The following is a 21,161-nucleotide window of genomic DNA, read 5'->3' on the forward strand; positions in this document are numbered from 1 at the left end:
AAACAGGGGGGAGGAGGTGGATGCAGTAATAAACTGTATTGAATACTAGTATAAATAGATTTTATGGCTATACCATCACGTGTTTTTTTTTTCGTCTTGAAACGAATTTATATTGAAATTAGTTTCCAGCATACTTCGTAATTCATCCGAATTATTTCGTATACCTTCGGCATAATCCCGAATATTTTCAAATTCTTTTCAAATCACTGGCATGATTTTGCAAGTATGTTTTTGATTGGTCGAATGAAAGGTCAACTGGACATGAGCTCCAACGGGCTGCTGTTAGATCCACATGTAATAGTGGAGCTAATTTTAATTAGAATATCTATTACTTTCATATTCCATAAAAGGGGTGGTGTGGGGTGAAAAAGGGCGTCTCATGAATCATCCAGTGTTAATTACTCTAAAAAAAAAATCATGGACATTTTCCATACAGATCACAGTGCTATGTTATATATTAATTTTATCTGGGTCCGTAAAGTAAAAATAGAGCCTGCCACTGATTCGAACCTCAGTGTATTCCACTGGCGTGTTCAGGGGGCCAAGCGCTCGCCAACTCGTAGACTGGTTCCGTCGTCTTCTATCATATTGTATTCATCTAATGTATGCGCTAAAAACCAGTCTAGAGAGCGACCGCCATCGGTTGCCCTCCTGAACATGCTTCCATACTGGCCGTAATAGTTTCTGTACTGCGTCCAAGGGTTTTTACCAAACGGAAAATCTCGGAAATTGATGGATATATATTCTTTAAATTTTAGATAGATGGTAGTAAGATAACTGCTATTTAAAATTTATCAAAACGCATGAAGGAAGGAAATGTTTTATTTAACGACGCACTCAACACATTTTATTTACGGTTATATGGCGTCGGACATATGGTTAAAAACCACATAGATATTGAGAGAGGAAACCCGCTGTCATTACTTCATAGGCTACTCTTTTCAATTAGCAGCAAGGGATTTTTAATATGCACCATCTCACAGACAGGATAGTACATACCACGGCTTTTGTTACACCAGTTGTGGAGCACTGGCTGGAACGAGAAATAGCGAGAAACCGCATGAAATGCAGTGTCCTATTTAAATACATTTCTAACCCATAATCACCTACTAAGGGCACTTATGATCTGTTTTGTTTTTATTACATACACTCAATTTATGTTCTGGCAGAAAAGCCTGTTTAAAGTCCAGAATTAATTTTGGTGCCCGGTCTAAAAGATATGCGACAGCTTACTATAGCAATTGACAACCAGAATACTGCTAAAAAGTGTTAGATAAACACTGAAAGTTCAAGAATAAATTGTGGTGTTTTTTGGGTTTTTTTGCTTATAAAACTTTTAGAGTCCAGACTCAATCTCAACTGACGTCACACGCATGCACTTTGTATGGCGTTACCATGACGTTACTGTCTCTATTAGAGCCCGAGTCTAGACTCTAAAAGTTGTTTAAGCACAAGCCCTGGTCCCTGGGTGACAGAATCTTTTTGAGGACAGGGGCACGTTAATAGGTTGTTCAAGGACCTAACAATTACACTCTTTGAACTAGACTCAGAGAAGTGATAGAGACTCGAGCCACAGTGATAGAGACCTCTACCATTAAACGGTGAGGTCTAAATGTTTTTTTGAGAGAAAAAACCCCCCACAAACTATTATGGCCAGTAGTGGACTAACTTCAGGTTCAACTGATATATATGGTTTTATGAACACAATGGTATTAAATAAATTAAATCGCTACGTCCAACAACAAAATACCAATACATACAACAATTCTACCGTTATAACGAGGAGAACGAAACTCATCGAAGGCATGCCAGTCATGAGGGCAGAAAACGTCAGCATACACAACAAAAAAGCTACATCCTCAAACTCAAATTTCCGTCGGAAGGGAAATAACTCTAAACGACTTCTAATGGACTCTCCGGATTCTACAACAGGCACATCGACCCGCGACTGTGGCGAAGTGCTGCCATGGCGACGGGCTACAGAGTTCGAGAACGAAAACGTAATGGGGGACCTAATGTTAGGCTGACTCGACTCAATCAGTTTTGTTTGACCAGACGACACTTTCGCTTTCGAAGATATTTTGTGCTTTCTGCTCGTCTTAGGCGAGTTCCTGAGTTCAATCTGTTCGTTAATTTTATTCTTGATTTCCGTTTTGATGGGATTATCATCCCACCTGTTGCCGTCTGTTCTGACGTCACCATTCTGCACACCCGCGTACTTTCCACCTCTTGTAGAGCACGCATGCACATTTTCACTCGTTTCGTCTGAACCTAAATTTACACTTTGTCTTGATTCCAACAAATGGAATATCTGACTTCTCGTAAGGCGGGTTTCTTTTGGGTTTTGCATAGACAAATGTATACTAGTTTTGGGTAATGACCCGTTAGCAGAATCTGATGAACCTCTGATGCACGTATCACTACTAACAACCTTCGTTTTGTCATTACACGTATTTGGTGATCTCTTGAGACATTTATCACTGCTAACAAGCTTCGCTCCTTCATTAGAAGTATCTGGTGATCTTTTGCAGCATTTATCACTACTAATAAGCTTCCCTTCCGCTTTAGCGATTGTCTTATTGTAGTCACAAGAAGCATTATTTACAGAAAAGCTACGATCGTGATCGTCCTCACTTTGAACACGCTCACTACGTTCAGGAACTAAACCAGACAATCCGTCAGAAGCTGGTTTCCTTCGGTTAGAACACGAACTGGTATCGGTAACACCAGGATATTGACTGGTTGGTGTCACAGCACCCTCTGTGGTCACTGTTTCGTCACCCATCTCAAAATTGGCGTTTTTTAAAATTGCTTTTCTGATGTTCAGGTATTCCTGACCTGGACTCGGCTTTACAGTCCTGGGATGCAGCTCCGGTTCGCTTTTCTGTGCTGTGTTCTGTTCTCCGACTATTGTCGAATGCCGGACTTCATGGACCTGTAATAGAACAGTCGAAACAGGCCTGTCTTCACCGTTGTTTTTATGATTTTGCTGGTGAGTTTTCACTGTCTGTTTCATCATCTGGCTTGACTGCACATTGCTGTGACCTCCCCGACTGACAGTCGTATGTTCTTCCGTATTCTTGGTTGTCATGGTTACTTGTTTTTGCAAAGAGGTCTTCATTTCTTCCTTTTGTTTACTTTTAGTTACTTCCCGTCCTAGGCTGACATTTTGCCTTTCCATAATCGTAGTTCCAGTTACCGCCCTTTGATCGACGACACACTTTGCCTTCGTTGTAGTTTGAATTACTTCCCTTGTGACGGTCTCTTTTCTAACAGTTGTATTTTGTTTTGTGGTTATCTGCGTAATTTTTTCGTGAGTTTCCTTCTGCTTAGCTGAGCTCTTGTTCGAATCCTTCTGTACTGCCGTGGTTTTTTCTACTTTCGTTTTAAGCCCCACTTCGTGTTTCGATGTGCTTTGCTTACTTTCACTTTGCTTGGTGATAGTCTCTTGTTTCCGAGAAGTCGCAGTCGTACGGACTTCCCCGACTGTTGGAGATGGACTCGATCTGGCCTCCTTTTCACAAGATTTCTTCGGTTGTGGTGTTGTCTCCCCCTCGATGATAATCTTTGCTTGTACCCACGACTTTATGTTTTTTGTTTCGTGAAGGATTTGCGAAGTTATGGCATCGCCAAGGTGCTGTGAAATTATGGGTTCATCTCTAGACAAATTTTGTTTCTCAGTGGTTGTAGCCGACGTTCTAGGCCTTTCCGCACTACGAGACCGCCAGCCTTTCTCCACTCTGCTTTCAAACATTTGTTTCATGAAATCTATTTTGTTTATCCTCGGCTCGCTCGCTCTTCTGTGTTTAACCCTGCTTGTGTCGTCATTTGTTATATCCCTTGACTGTAAAGTTGATGCACCTGGTTTCTGTTTCGTATCTCCAGCTGTATGTGCATCGTTAGAAACTGGTATTAGTTTCACTTTCGTTTTGATTTCTGACTTCACTTCTGATTTTGCTTCTAGTGGTTTCACGCTCGTTGTTTTTGTTGATTTCAACTTTATATTTTTGATTTCGATAGATTTTGATTCTACTGCATTTACAGAATTGATCTTATCAGTTGTTTTCTTCTCTCCGCCGTTTACGGATTTAAGTTTCAGTTTCTTAATTTCCTCAGGTTTTGACTCGAGATTTCTCGTCTTTACTTGAATCTTTTCAGGTTTCGTTTCAACTGATTTTAAGCTGACTTTCTCGAATTCTTTTTGCTTGGTAATTACTTCAGGAGAGGCATCCCTACCCTTTTCCACTTTTTTAACCGAGTGTAATTTCACGTTCTTGAAATTATCTGGTTTCACAGCGTCATTGCCTTTCACCTCTGTATTGCCAAGCGGTTTTGTTGATTTTGGACTGACCTTTTCAACAGCTTTTTGCTGCTGCGTTTTAACTTGTGTTATATCGTCTTTCTTTTTTGCGGATGATGCCGATTTTAATTTCACTTTTTCAACTCCATTTCGCTTTTCACCTCCTGCATCTGTCAAAGTCTTCTCTTCTTTTGTGGTAGGTGTTACAGGTTTCAGTTTTATTTTTTCGCTTGCTTTCTCATTTTTCACACCATTAGTGGTTGCATCCTCTTTCACTTCTGTAGTTTTTTCCGATTTTAAGCTCAATTTCCCGGATTCCTTAACCTTAGTTTTGCCTGTATCTGTAGCAGAAATATCATCTTTCTTTTCCACAGATTTTACCGCTTTTAGTTTAACCTTTTCGATATCTCCAGGCTTTCCTGCATCTTTCTTGTCAACAGACGGACTCGTTTTGCCAGTCGGTTTCGTCTTTGTAGACCCAACATCCAAGGCGGGAGTATTTTCTTTCTTTTCTGCCACTTTTACTGGCTTCACTTTAGCCGTTTCTACATCCCCAGTCTTTCCTGGAAGGTTTTTGTTAACAGCAGACTCCTTGCTGTCACCTTCCACAATCTTCTGCTTGCCTCCTGTCTTGACAGATCCGCCATCTTGGGCAGACGTAGCTTCTTTCTTTCCCGCCATTTGTACCGGTTTCAGTTCTACTTTTCCCAGATCACCAATCTTTTCTGGAACCGGTGGTGTATTAGCGGACATGTCTTTAGTTTCACCAGTAATAGACTTTCTTTCGCTTCCCTTTTTGTCATTTTCCCTTTTGTCACTTTCCTTTGGCTTTACCACACTGTCTTGTTTAATATTAACAACATCGTCTTTCTTTGACTGTGAGTTGTCGTCTGCTTTGGGCGTCTTGCTAAGATTTGATTGTTTCGGTTCTTCCTCTTTAGTCTTTTTCAGAATACCCTTAGGTCCTGGCGATGCCTTACCTCTACTGTCCGACACAACGCTATTTGACTGCGTTTTTGCAGGATCTTTCAAGTTACCATTGTCTTTGGTATTTTCCTTATTGTCTGCAGTCTTATTATCCGGCTGACTTGACTTTTTGACTAATATGGGCTTTGGTTCCGCTTTGTCTGATTGGTTGTTGTTTTGTTCTTGCTTACTCTGTGTCGTCTGTTTGACGTCTTTAGCCTCTGATGGTTTGTCGTCAACATCGAGAAAAAACAGAGGGTGGACGTCACTCGGTTTAGCGTCAACAGCAAAGACGTCATCGTTGTCGATCGCATCCAAGTCGATGTACTCTATACCGTCATCACTTCCGGTCGAACCTGTGAAATAAGAAATAATGTATACAAACTTGTAAGTTAATAGTCGGCGAAAGAGAGAGAGACAGAGAGACAGACATACACAGAGAGAGAGAGAGAGAGAGAGAGAGAGAGAGAGAGAGAGAGAGAGAGAGAGAGAGAGAGAGAGAGAGATACACAGAGAGAAAGACGTAGAGAAACACACACACACAGAGAGAGAGAGAGAGAGAGAGAGAGAGAGAGAGAGAGAGAGAGAGAGAGAGAGAGAGAGAGAGAGAGAGACAGACAGAGACAGAGAGACAAACATACAGAGAGAGATACACAGAGAGGAAGACGGAGAGAAACACAGAGAGAGAGAGAGAGAGAGAGAGAGAGAGAGAGAGAGAGAGAGAGAGAGAGAGAGAGAGAGAGAGAAGAGAGAGAGAGAGAGAGAGAGAGGGCGAGAGGGAGGGAGAGAGAAATATTGGGAAAAGAAAGTTTTATAAAGACAGACAAACAGACTGAGAAGGAGGGAAGAGACTGAGAGATGTATTTGGTACGCAATTCAGACGTTCGTCTGGAACTTTTAATTACATATTAGAATTTTAGTCTTGACACTAGTTACACACTTTTATTTACGTGTGGCAACCAACACCTCACGACTGGTTTCAGGCGTCGTGTGTATGCGCCCAGAAGACAATACCAGCGGTGATGAACTGTAAAGTGTCAAACGCAAGACACATCGTGTGTATGCGCCCAGAAGACAATACCAGCGGTCATGAACTGTAAAGTGTCAAACGCAAGACACCAGTAACTGACTGTCAAGTAGACTAATATTGATTTGGACTTGTTTACACATGACTGCGGAGATGAATGGCCATTAACTATCTCTGAATCGTAAGAGCGGCACCGTGTCTTTAAGAGTGGCCGTTCACGTCTCAACTGGAGTGTTTGCCTCTACACCAAGGCTGCGATAAGCACGTTAATTTTATCTTATTTTCGCGCTTATATCCAATTATGTTTTAATCACGCTGTCCTGGGCATACACACACACCTCGGTTATATCCGGGCTGTCTGTCCAGGACAGTAGGTTAGTTATTAGTGGTTAGTGAGAGAAAAGAGGGTAGTGGTCTTAGACCTATACCCATTGAGTCGTTAAAATTCGATCTGAGTGGGAGCCGGTACCGGGCTGCGAACCCTGTACCTATCAGCCTTATGTCCGATGGCTTAATCTTTGAATCGTTAGAGCGGCACCGTGTCTTTAGAGAGTGGCCGTTTACGTCTAAACTGGAGTTTTTGCCTCTAGGCCAAGGCCGCGATAAGTGCGTTCACGTTGTCTTATTTTCAAAATTATGGTTTAAACACGCTGTCCTGGGCACACACACCTCTCAGTTATATCTGGGCTGTCTGTCCAGGACAGTAGGTTAGTGGTTAGTGAGAGAAAAGAGGGTGTAGTGGTCTTACACCTATACCCATTGGATCATTAAAATTCGATCTGGGTGGGAGCCGGTACCGGGCTGTGAACTCTGTACCTACTAGCCTTGTGTCCGATGGCTTAATCTTTGAATCGTTAGAGCGGCACCGTGTCTTTAGAGAGTGGCCGTTTACGTCTCAACTGGATTGTTCGCCTCTACGCCATAGCCGCGATAACCACGTTCATTTATCTTATTTTCGCGCTATATCCAATTATGGTTTAAACACGCTGTCCTGGGCACACACACACACCTCAGTTATATCTGGGCTCTGTCTGTCCGGGGCAGTGAATTAGTTGTTAATGAGAGAGGGTGTAGTGGTCTTACACCTATACCCACTGAGTCGTTAAAATGTGACCTGGGTGGGAGCCAGTACCTACCAGCCTTATGTCCGATGGCTTAACCACTACACCACTGAGGTCGGTGATAAGCACTCGGGAGACTTGTTGCAACAATCTACTGCTGATTTGACCGTTTTGTCACATTCTAGTAACATTAAGCTCTAAAATCAGTCTTAACAAAGATATGGTAATACTTTGGAAGGGAAGGAAATGTTTTATTTAACGACGCACTCAACACATTGTATTTACGGTTATATGGCGTCGGACATATGCTTAAGGACCACACAGATATTGAGAGTGGAAACCCGCTGTCGCCACTTCATGGGCTACTCGTTTCTATTAGCAGCAAAAGATCTTTTATATGCACCATCCCACAGACAGGATAACACATACCACGGCCTTTGGTATACCAGTCGTGGTGCACTGGCTGGAGCAAGAAATAGCCCAATGGGACCACCAACGGGGATCGATCCCAGACCGACCGCGCAGCACCGTACCACTGGGCTACGTCCCGACCATTGGTAGTGCTTTGGAGCGTTCGGGTCAGTTAAACGAAGCGAAAATCCGTCATTAAATATCATAAACGATAATTGTGATATAACCAGACTCGGTGGTGTAGTGACTACTTTTCTTTCTTTTTTTCATTTCAACTTGTTTTCGTGCTTGTATCCAATTAAGATTTAAACAACGCTGTCTTAGGCACACGCCTCAGCTATATCTGGGCTGTCTGTCCAAGACAGTGAGTTAGTTGTTAGTTGTTAGTGGTTAGTGATAGAAAAAGAGGGTGCAGTGGGTGTAGTGGTCTTACACACGGTACCGGGCAGCGAAGGGGCGGGACGTAGCCCAGTGGTAAAGCGTTCGCGTGATGCTGCGCGGTCGGTCTAGGATCGATCCCCGTCGGTGGACCCATTGGGCTATTTCTCGTTCCAACCAGTGCTCCACAACAGGTGTAACAAAGGCCGTGGTATGTATATCCTGTCTGTGGGATGGGTCATATAAAAGATCCCTTGCTGCTAATCGAAAAGAGTAGCCCATGAAGTGGCGACAGCGGGTTTCCTCTTTCAATATCTGTGTGGTCCTTAACCATATGTCCGAAGCCATATAACCGTAAATAAAATGTGTTGAGTGCGTCGTTAAATAACAACACCCCCCCCCCCCCCCCCCCCCCCCCCCCCCCCCCCCCCCCCCCCACGCCCCCTCCAAAACAACTAAAAAATTAATTTCCAGGCTGTGAACCCAGTATCGTCTGTGTCCCTTTTTCGGTGAGGGCCCTGTTTCGGTGGTTTCGTCGTTTTTGCTCAAAAGTACGTACATTTGAAGATTTCTGACGTCGTTGACTTTTGCATGGGGAAAGTGAACAAATGTCTATCACATTCAGAGAAATGTTCGTAAAAATAAAATAAAATAAAAACGAGCAAAGAAAGCAATTTTGTTATTGAAATCATATGATTGTAACGGCGTCTGCTGGCAAATCTCTTTACAGATACTTGCCAAAAATATATGGTCCTTATATGCTTTTAACATAAATATATTTCTGGATATCTATTTATATATTTATTAAAACTCAGAATGCAACTTATATTTTTTTAACCAAACAATTTTACCATTATATAACTATTAATTTGTTCAAGTTATAACACAATTGCAAGACATCAAAATTGTTATATTCGTTTTCCTAAAATGTCAGTTAACATTAGTTCTCGAGGACTACATTTTATAAGTTGTCTTAAAATATTTAAAACATTTTTTTATAAATTATTATAAGTACATGTTTTGTTGAAATGTTCAACAAAACATGTACTTATAATAATTTATAAAATTTATAAAATTGATAAAACACTGAAAGGTTTTGTGTTGGAACGTTTTGGCTGTAAGCTATACCACTAAACGTTTCACCACCGAAACAGGTGACGTAGTTAACAATATTTACTGCGGATGCATGCTACAGTTTTTGACGCACGTGTGGTGACCTTTGCTACATAGCGGTCAGTTTAGTGTTCATTTGAAGCGTAGAAGGTATTTGAATAACAACTGTCTGTGTATAAATATTGATATGATTTAGAATCGAATGCTAATGCTCACCGAAACTGGTCCACCCGTGATAGTTACCAGCCTTATGTTCGATGGCTTAACTACACCGCTGTAGTGGTTACTTGTTATAGCAGCTTAATATAGTCAGGTGTAGGAAATAATTCCTCATTAAAAAAAAACTACAAAATTCTGATATGCTTTTTGAACTTTTTCTTTGATGATTACACGTAGGTTGACATAATAAATATTTAAATATCCCATTGGTTTGAAGTTACTTGTTATATGTAGTACTAACTGATAACAACTGTGCAAGTGGTATAGTGCCACTTGTGAAACAGCAACACAAGGCGGTGCTCAGGCGTGAGGGATGTTAACTGAACAATTTCGTGGTCGACCTATGTTGATTTTTTTTTACACGGTACTTGTCAGTTGAGAGCACTCCCTAAAATTAGTAGTCACACGATCCTCTCGACAGTGTTGTACTTTTCACAGAATATATTCTGACATAGAAATTGTATTGAACTGCATGAAGTAATTAATGGTGGTTGGTAACCGAAAGTCAACACCTGCGCACATGACAGACGTGTGATACAACAGTTTTTTCTGAATGTGCACACTAAAACCTATGACCTGACCTGACCTACAGTCGTTGAGCCATCGGACATAAAGCTGGTAGGTACTGGGTTCGCTTCCCGGTACCGGCTTACCCCCCCCCCCCCCCCCCCCCCCCGAACGAGTTTACCAGTGGGTAGGTGTAAGGCCACCACACCGTCTTCCTTCTCTCTCTCTTTCTCTCTCCCCACCCCCTCTCTCCACCCCCTCTCTCCACCCCCTCTCTCCACCAAGTGTTGAAATAACCATGTTACACACTGGTCAAATAGCGATGGTTTAAAATGTACTGAAGTGACCCTAAACATTCCTTTCCTCTGGTCAAATAGCGATGGTTTAAAATGTACTGAAGTGACCCTAAACATTCCTTTCCTCCTTTCTTCCACAGTGTTGTAAAGGCGCTTGTGCGATGTGCCAAATTTCTCAGCTCTTAAATTGTATTACAGGAATAGACGGACATAATTATGACTAGAATATGAACTGGAGGCCACCGTAGCCACTTTCTGTGTTTCAAACTGCCGCTAGACTTTCACCGAGCGAAGCAACCAAAGTAAATTAAATCTGTTCAAAGACTGCCCCAAGCATCGCGATGTCAACACATGCAATTATTGTATTCCCTTTGAAAACGTTCGCTCGGCTGACCGGTGCTGCCGAGATATGGAGGGATTTTAGCAAATACAACCATCGCATATATGAACTTTTGCATCTCTTAGCCATAAAGAGTTACAAACAAAAATGACAGCTGTCTATATATATATATACTGACACACAATGAAAACGCAAAACAGATATTTTTCAATATTTTGTTGTGATTAATGAAAAATATATTTATTGGACTTAAAATAACAATTTATGAGAGGAATCCATTGATTGGTACTTTTGTCTGGGTTTTAATCCTGGTTTTGTTCTCGTTATACACACAATAGCAGAAACACACAAAATGGTGTGAAATGCGTTCACTGCAATGCACGTGAAATGCCAGTATGTGGACACATAAAAGTCACGTAACGGTGTCATATTCCTCGTCACATTAAGAATGCCACGACTCAGAGTAGAACAAATGGAGCGAGCGTTGGGCATGGTTCAAGGGGGGACTTCGCAAAGCCAAGTTGCTAGAACCTTCAGAGTCCATCCATCAATTATTGGACGATTTGTTGAACGTCATCAACAGACCGGGAGTGTCCGTGATCGACCTCGACCTGGTCAACGTCCCGTTACGACCCCACGCCAAGATCGGCAGATTCGACAACACCACCTCCGTGACCGGTTTAGAACTGCGACGATGACAGCAAGCAACACGATAGGACGTCATGGAAGGCATATCCATCCGATGACGGTCATCCGTCGACTCAGAACGGATGGACTCAGATGCAGACGCCCGTACAACGGTAACATCATGACACCGCGACATCGTGCTGCGAGACTACAGTTTGCTCTTCAGAATGGTAATCATCCACCAGCCTTTTACCGGAGCATTGTTTTCCCAGATGAGTTCCGTTTCTCTGTCTCCTTTGCCGATGGAAGAGCACGTGTGTACAGGAGACTACATGAACGGTACGCTGACGGATGTGTGAGGGAACGTGATCGGTTTGGTGGCGGTTGTCTGATGGTATGAGGGGCAATCAACTGTGATTTCAGGAGTGATCTCATCATTGTCCACGATGGCTTTACAGCCCAGAGTTATGTTGACGTTATTCTAAGACCAGTTCTCCAGCCACTTTTGCGCCGTCACCGAAGACCAGGATGATGATGATAACTAGTTTAACGTGCCCATATACCACTAGGGTTTCGAACACGCCCATCCCGAGTCCGACCTGATAAGATCGGTGGCCTGACTCGGGATGGAGGGGGGGGGGGGGGGGGGGGGGGGGGGGGGGGGGGAGAGTTGAAAATGGGCAGAATTTTGAAAATAGCAATTAGTAAAAAAGTTAAAAGAATAAAAAAAAAGAAAAAAAGTTACAAGCCAAAATTAAAAATAATTGACTGCTCGGCCGAATATTTATATCATTTGGAGCATTTTAGAAGGACAGTCCAAAATTAAATAAGAGAAAGAAGAGAGGATCGGACTATTTAATAATATTTTAAAAAAAGAAGTAATTTCGACATAAAATTTTGAACGCAGATGTAAAAGTTTAAAGTCCGATCGATATGTCCACGTGAGTGGCCTCGTTAAGGCCGTTTGGGTGCACAGCTTATAGGGACGAGATGGGTTGCATCCCGTCAAGAACACCCCTAGATTGACAGTCAATAGACGTTGAAGGTGTGCTGTGCTGAAATACAGATCTTGAGAAGCCGGATCCGTCTGAATGAGAGAGAGTATCAGACTAGGGTATAGTCCAGTCGTCATGGGTTGGTATAGTGGTGCGGACGGGCCCGACTCCGGAGGATACGAGATGGTATCACTATAAAGCAAAGTAAAGTCTAGAATAAGAGTAGTAGGGGCCGACCCCACTTCCTATTTCTTCTTAGAGTGGGGCGGTCAATCTCCCAGTGCTGCTAGGACAGGCTCGGTCATGTAGAGACTAAACGCGAACAACCGTGGCGTTCTGCAGAATGGCTGTCATACGAGTCACGAAAGAAACAAGTCGACATAATCAGCTGGAGAAATGACGTGGAGGCAAGGAATCTCGCTGAAAAAGAATTCAACCTGGTGGCGCAGGCTGTCGAAACGAGAAGCGTTTCAGCGTTCAATCAGTTCCAATGGCCGCATACATCCTAGTAGAAAGCTTCATTTTTCTGACAAAAACAACGAAATGAAGGATCCCCATGTCGAACACACGAAAGCACGTGCAGTATGCACGAGCGAAACAAACACGTCTTACCGCGTCGAGCTGCAGACTGGGAATGGAAGACCAGGATGTCCCCTTCTGTTTTAACAAGACAATGCCCGTCCACATACTGCAAGAATTACCCAGGCATTCCTGCAACAAGCCGGTATCACCGTTATGAACTGGCCCGCCGTTTCACCGGATTTGAACCCAACTGAACACATGTGGGAGTTAGGACGTCGTGTACGTCACCGCCAATCACCACCGCGTAACGTCGCTGAGCTTGCACAGGCGTTGCAGGAGGAGTGGAGGAACATTCATGTGGCTTATTAGAGATGTTTGTGCCAATCCTTTCCTCGTCATCTTCACGCATGCTCACGGGCCAATGGTGGACACACCAGATACTGACCTTGATATTGGGGGGGGGGGGGGGGGGGGAGGGGTTGAACTTTTCGATTACTAATGCAACTCGATTACTGATGATAACTGGCCATGTTTCCATGTGAATGTATCCCATGAATACCAGTCATTAATGTCACATTACATTATCCATCAATTCATTAATAGTTTGTCGTTATTTGCAATGAAAAGTTGTTTTTGCGTTTTCATTGTGTGTCAGTATATATACTCACGGAAAAAAATTCATGTGCATCATTAAAATTTCAGTGACACTAAAAATATTATATTGTGTGTTTACACAGATGTGCTGTTTATCTGTTAAAATGACAGTGATCCTCTTCTGTCTTCTGAACCTGAAGTACGGTCTACACAGTGCTTGGTGCGCCGTCGGTGACGATGTAACAGAACAACATACAGAGGTACGGTCATGGTCGTACATAGTATCACCTAATTGGTTGCGTACAGTTCTTCCACTGATTGGCCTTAACTCAGGGATGTATTGGGATGTTAACCTTGTCATTTCCAAATGATTCCATACGTGTACACGCTTGATATGATTTGTTAATGTGACGTCACGTATCGACTCCCTAAACATGGAAGATCCTTAGTACCCCTAAACTGTCCAGAACATCTCCGCAGACACTGCATAGTGTTCTGATTAACACTAATGAACACCAAAATAACTAGTAACAACGTTTGTGCCATTCTAACCTCAATCATACTAAAAAAGGCCGTGGTATGTGCTATCCTGTCTGTTGGATGGTGCATATAAAAGATCCCTTGCTGCTAATGGAAAAATGTAGCGGGTTTCCTCCCTGAGACTACATTTGTATATGTCAAAATTAACAAATGTATGACATCCAATAGCCGATGATTAATAAATCAATGTGCTCTAGTGGTGTCGGTTAACAAAATAAACTTTAATAAACTTTCCATAAATGAAATGAAATGTATTTTCGCCCTTTGCTTCCTCTCTCGCTAATTACGTCCCTACCAATCACTGAGAACGGTAGATGATTTGTCTGCTCGGGTTTCTTTTCCTTTTGTGCCAACAAACGGCCACGCCAAACGCCAAACGCTGCAATTATTGCAGCTCCTGATTACAGCAATCGGGAGATCCTCGTCTGATCCCGACACCGAAAACCAATTCCAGTCGTAGTCATTTCATCACAAACGGTCGGCAAGATAGTAGCATCTCCGTACTTGTTTAAAAAAAAGTAGTTCTAAAATATGGCGCCGGCTTCTTTGGAAGCCCACAACTGCCCCATTTCGGTTGAATAGTCGAATGATTTAAAGGCAGAGACAAATCAAAGCCAGCAGCCGATGCGGTGGTAAACAAATGTCAGAAAACGCGCTGCGCAAATCTAAAATTAAAAGCCAATACGGTTACACAGAATGACTTCTGAAATTGATGTCGTGCCACAGGCGGCATGGCGGAAGGAAATCATGACCCTACTTTTTAAAGAGATATCGGACATCCCGAGTTTGTAGCCTTCAAAAAAAAAATAATAATAAAAAAAAAAAAAATTACTTACATTTGCTTGTTCAGAATATAATTTCATTTCAACCTATTTCCGTGCTTATATCCAAGTGAAGTTCAAGCACGCTGTCCTGGGCACACACCTCAGCTATCTGGGCTGTCTGTCCGGGACAGAGGGTTTGTTGTTAGTGGTTAGTGAGAGAGAAGAGGGTGTAGTGGTTTTACACCTACCCATTGAGTTGTTATAACTCAGTCTGGGTGGAAGCCGGTACCGAGCTGCGAACCCAGTACCTACCAGCCTAATGTCTAATGGCTTGACCACGGCATCACATAGGCCGGTTTAGAATATGAATAGCTCTATAAACAATGCATTTCTGGACATCGCAATGTTTGTAGTAGCCTATCCCATTGTCGATGTTTGTCTGAAATAATTTCGTCGAGACCCTGTATTGCTGTTGGTCCTGTATCACGAGAGACAAGCGCATCATGGTTGGAGAGACAAGGACTGGGATGAGAAGGTGGACAGCAAAAGAAGTTGAACGATAGGAGGAGCTGCCGGATCGGCAAGAAATAAGATGGAGTTAGGAGAGAGAAAATAAAAAGGGCAGGCACATTAAAAATAAATAAATAAATAAAATAAATAAATAAAAAATGACTATGTACTCTCCATGAACAAAAGACAACAAACAAAGACACCAGTTACCTCCACGATTGGGCACACCGTCTACGAACGCCCAATCTCCCAGGAAACGCGGCCATGTGTGACGTTGCTTTAGGGTGAGTCCATCATAGAGTTCTGTAAGGGGTGAAGGTGGCAACTTGGCGGTTTCCTTAGCGGCCCTCTCTTCCTCCTCAACCTTCTCAATAATGGTGGGGAACATTGGCGGGAACGACACCGTTCGCTTGCACGATTTGTTGGCGCGCTTCTTCTTCGGTTTACCTGGAAATAAAAGGACAAAATGGTTTAGATCAGGTATTAGGGGATACAGGGAAGGGGAGGGGTGGGGGGGGGGGGGGGAGGTTAACAATATTCCGTGACGCCTTCTGCCCATATAAAATGCTCTTTTAATGACTTCATCTTTAATGACGTCACACGCATACAATTTGTATGGCGTTGTCATGACATTAGTGTCTCAGACTCTATTAGTCTCGAGTCTAGACTCTAAACGTTTTATAAGCACGGGCCCGGGTATGCAACTTTCCAACACATAAGGCTCATGTTTGAGTTTACTATCCATTTAAATAAAATTCATGATCCACGATCAAAAAGTTTGTTTGGCAAACTCGAATTTTCACTTTAAAGAATTTGGGTGACCCCTCATTTACTAAATCCTAGATCCGTCCCTGGAGCAGGACCACGTTTTACGACTGGTCGCTGATTGATTGCTGGCGATCAGTGTTCTATGGTGCAAATGATCGCTGACAGCTCTGCGATCAAAATACCCCCCCCCCCCCCCCCCCCCCCCCCCCCCCCCCCCCCCCAAACCCAAGAAAATCACTTTGCAACTAATCTGGGACCGGTCTGAGACTGATCTCCTACTGATCAGGCAACTAATCCCCAACCTATGAAAAAGCTTGGCGACCTTTTGGCGACCAATTTGGTCGCTAGAAGGTTCTTGGTGCAACACTTGCAAACTTCTAGCGACCAAAATGACGCAAACATTATCGGCGATCAGTGAAGGCCAATGTAAGACCACTTAAAACTTGTTTACGACCATCTGCAACCAACTTGCGAACACCCGATGTTTTTGTGATCACAAGTGGCCGTAAGAGGTCGCAAGCCTAGTGTGACTGGGGTTTGAGGGACAGTTTTAAAAAGATCGTAGAACTATCTATATCATGGCTTCGTACACTATCATATGTTAGGTTTTTTCTTTCTTCCGAAAGCTGATTCTTTTATAACTCTGTCCTATCAATAATAGGAGCCCAGTTGTAAAGCGTTCGCTTGATGCGCGGTCAGTCTAGGATCGAAGCCCGTCGGTGGACCACGACTGGTATACCAAAGGCCGTGGTATGTGCTATCCTGTCTGTGGGATGGTGCATGTAAAAGATCCCTTGCTGCTAAGGGAGTAGCCCATGAAGTGGCGACAGCGGGTTTCCTCTCTCAATATCTGTATGGTCGTTAACCATATTATGTCTGACGCCATATAACCGTAAATAAAATGTGTTGAGTGCGTCGTTAAATAAAACATTTCCTTTCCATAAGTGTAGGGCTGGTGTAATGGATCTTCCTTCCCATTATTCAACATTTGCAAAATGGTCTGCTGAATTCAAGCGAAAACGAGAAACCTTAGAAGATGATCCAGTTTCTGAAAGACATTGGCTTAGCCAGGAAGAAAGCGAGGGGGGTGGGGGGTGGGGGGAGTGGGGGCATGCCCTCATGTCTCCCCCCCCCACAAACATACATATACGACTATTAAATTAAATATTTTTCAAAATAAAAACTAGAAAGTTTCAAGCCAAATTCCTTCTTTCCTTCATTTCTTTCCTGCTAATCAAAAAGAGTAGCCCATGAAGTGGCTACAGCGGGTTTCCTCTCTCAATATCTGTGTTGTCCTTAACCATATGTCCGACGTCATATAACCGTAAATAAAATGTGTTGAGTGTGTCGTTAAATAAAACATTTCTTTCTTTCTGTCCTTCCAATAGCCAGCGATTAATAAAGCAATGTGCTTTAGTGGTGTCGTTAAACAAAACAAACATTATATGATATAGCATATGCAAATACACGTGCGATGGGAATTAAATGTTTACCATGAAACGGTTATAATTTGATAGAGAGATTCCTCAAGGGAAATAGCCGTACTACACAAAATGTCACATAAAATGATCGATATGTATTTAAAAATTTGCCTCTAATTGTATCCGAAACGCAAACTCTACCGCTAGCCTGCAAGTCATAATTTACGTACACGCATCAGCCGAGGTGAACGCCCGAATTCAAACGAAGTTAACCGGAGATTATCCGGGAAATGACGAAATTAGTCGTTAATTGGCGATTAAACAAAATGTAATATGGCGTCTCAGATATCCGGATCTTTGAAACAGACACCTTTTGTGATTATTTCGAATGAAGCCACAGTATCAAAGAAAATATCAAAGTCCGTTAAATAAGGAGGCCAATGCTATTATACTAATAATACCAGCTCACCATGGCTGTAATAGGAGTGATCGAGTGAAAAGTCACAGGATAACTTTGATTAGATCAATCAGTTTAGTTAGACGAATATAACATAGGCCTAGTGATGATTGTGATGATGATGATGATGATGATGATGATGATGATGATGATAAAATACACATTTATATTTAGAACTGCTTTTATTCTGAAAATACCCCAAATCTCAGATTTTTTCCACCCCACCCTCTCTCCTTCGCTTGTACTGAAGCAAATATTCGCATTCGGGCAAAAACGATGGGGACGTTCGGGCATTATGAGCTGGCCTGAAACCATGTATATTTAAATCATTCTACCCACAATACTAATTGTAAACCTAGTAAAAATGGTATATGTTGGGTAGTAATACAAAGAACGTCGTTATCCACATTGGAACATTTTCGTATAATTCGGGCAAAAATCAGTCTGCCCCCTGCCCCTTTCAAAAAGGTGGGGGACGCAGATGGTGGTATGTGCTGTCCTTTCTGTGGAAAACATGCATATAGAAGATGCCATGCTTGCTAATGGAAGGAAGGAGAAATGTTTTAGTTAACGACGCACTCAACACATTTTATTTACGGTTATATGGAAAGGAAATGTTTTGTTTAACGATGCACTCAACACAATTTATTTACGGTTATATGGCGTCGGGCATATGGTTAAAGACGACACAGATATTGAGAGAGGAAACCCGCTATCGCCACTTCATGGGCTCTTTTCGATTAGCAGCAAGGGATCTTTTATATGCACTATCCCATAGATAGAATAGCATATACCACGGTCTTTGATGTACCAGTCGTGGTGCACTGGCTGGAGCGAAAAAAAAAAAGCAATGGGACCACTAATGGGGATCGATCCCAAACCCATCAAGCCAGCGATTTACCACTGGGCTACGCCTCGCCCCCATACTGCTAATGGATAAATGTAGCATGTTTTCTCCGACGACTAGAATGACAAAGGGTAAGTTCAATCAACCACTTGTCACTAACGTCCGCAAGACTGGTTTATGCGCTTCACGGTAAACCGTATGGCCATGTCGGGAAAAGTAATGAAATAGTTTCGCGAACGTTGGCGAAACGTTTGCTGGCTGAACTTAGGGCATATGTTTCCCATCCAGTCATCGGTGATAAATTAATCAATGTTTTCTAGTGGTGACGTTAAAAACCAACAAAGTTTCCCTTTTCTTCTTTTTTTTCTTTTCTTTCTTCTTTTTGTTTTAACGTAGAAACCAGATACGACACTTTGATGAATAGGCCAAAAAGACCGGCATTGTTAGGGACAACGTCTAAGTATTTCTGTGGTCGGTGCGTGATTTCTGCAATTAAATGGAGACCGTATCTCGTTGATTGATCACGCAAGCGACGATTCGAAGACAAAAATAAAATAATGGCCGCCAATATCGTCACAAAGATTAAAATGGGATTGCTTCCGACGCCGCGTGTGTTCTATTTTTAGACATCGAATCACGCGTCTTGTTCTGTTATCGTTTGTAAATCGCTCTTGATCTTCTCAGTCTAGGATACTTTGGCGGATCCAGAGGTGGGGTGGTGGTGGTGGTGGTGGTGATGGTGGTGGTGGTGTCACAGGGATCCCGTATCCCCCTCCCCAGCACTTTAAAAAAAATTGTTTTGTATAACGGCAACACTAGAACATATTGACTCATTAATCATCGGCTATTGGATGTCAAACATTTGGTAATTCTGACATAGTCTTAGAGAGGAAATGATTTTTTGTTTAACGACACCACAAGAGCATACTGATTTATTAATCATCGGTTATAGTTGGATGCGAAACATTTGGTAATTTTGAGAGAGGAAACCCGCTGCATTTGTCCATCAGTTGCAAGATATCTTTTATATGCACCATCCCACAGACAGGATAGCACACACCACGGTCCTTTGGTATACCAGTCGTGGTGCACTGACTGGAACGAAACAGAAAGTTTGTTTTGTTTAACGACACCACAAGAGCACACTGACTTATTAATAATCAGCTATAATTGGATGTCAAACATTTGGTAATTTTGACACAGTCATAGAGAGAAAACCGGCTACATTTGTCCATCAGTAGCAAGGTATCTTTTATATGCACCATCCCACAGACAGGATAGCACACACCACGGTCCTTTGGTATACCAGTCGTGATGCACTGGCTGGGACGAGAAACAGTCCAGTGGGCCCACCGACTGGGGTCGATCCCACACCGAACGCGCATCAAGCGAGCGCTTTACCACTGGGCTACGTCCCGCCCCGTCGCTTAATAAATGCTATTATAAGACATAGAGGAGGGGGAGGGGGAGGGGGATTTAGGTCAGTCGGTTGAGCGCTCGCTTGAGGTGCTTGTGTCGCAGGATCAAACCACCTCGGTGGATCCATTGAACTGATTGTTTTTTTTCTCTCGCTCCAACCAGTGCCCCACAATGGTATATCAAAGGCCGTGGTATGTGCTTTCCTGTCTGTGGGAAAGTGCATATAAAAGATCCCTTGCTGCATTAAGAAAAATGTAGCGGGTTTCCTCTAGTGACTACGTATCAGTATTACCAAATGTTTGACATCTAATAGCCGATGATTAATTAATCAATGTGCTCTAGTGGTGTCGTTAAACAACCCAATTTGTTTTTATAACACATACTTACGCACTTGCCAAACATCGTCACCCAGTCCCTCCCCTCCAATGACCGCCTGATACGTTGGCACTCAGAACAATTTCCAAATACTCAAAAAGCAATCAGCCAGTTGTAAAATCCATTTGGCGGAATTACGCTCAAAGCAAATATAAAACGGGAAATCCTGACAGATAAGCCAGGCAGCTTCTAAAATTTACATATATCTGGCGTGGCATTCCACCACATCGACCCCAGTGTCTCTTACACAGTCCACAAGACTATAAGAATAGGTGTTGCACCGGAATCTTGTTTCCTATGGATACACATTCTAAAAGTAGCATATCTAGAAAAGCAATTCCTAGGTTTTCGTCAGACATGCATTCTCAATGAATAGGGATCGATAAACATTCTAAATATAGTATATCTTGACTTTGAAAAACAAGTATTTGGTTCTGGTCAGACATTATAAATATAGCAAATTTAGAAGGAAGGAAGTGGTTTATTTAACGACGCACTCAACACATTTTATTTACGGTTATATGGCGTCGAACACATCTAGAAAAGCAAGTCCTTGGTTTGGTCGGACATGCATTCTCAAAGATACACATTCTAAATATAGCATATCTAGAAATGCAAGTTATGGGGCGGGACGTAGCCCAGTGGTAAAGAGCTCTCTGATGCGCGGTCGGTCTGGGATCGACCCCCGTCGGTGGGCCCATTTG

At 42.7% G+C, this 21,161-nt stretch overlaps 1 protein-coding gene across 1 annotated transcript in view; it reads right to left on the minus strand.

Annotated features, from left to right (window-relative positions):
* Positions 1-982: 982 nt before the first annotated feature.
* Positions 983-21,161, minus strand: part of LOC121378075 (biorientation of chromosomes in cell division protein 1-like 1) — a 51,343-nt gene continuing 31,164 nt past the window's right edge. The window contains exons 2-3 of the mRNA XM_041506175.1: positions 15,381-15,617; positions 983-5,622 (exon numbers count right to left, since the gene is read on the minus strand). Coding sequence (XP_041362109.1) covers positions 1,730-5,622; positions 15,381-15,617 — 4,130 coding nt within the window. The 3' untranslated portion in view covers positions 983-1,729. The remainder of the gene's footprint in view (positions 5,623-15,380; positions 15,618-21,161) is intronic.

This window comes from Gigantopelta aegis, chromosome 7 (genome assembly GCF_016097555.1).
Source record: "Gigantopelta aegis isolate Gae_Host chromosome 7, Gae_host_genome, whole genome shotgun sequence".
In the NCBI taxonomy this organism is placed as follows: Eukaryota; Metazoa; Mollusca; class Gastropoda; order Neomphalida; family Peltospiridae; genus Gigantopelta; species Gigantopelta aegis.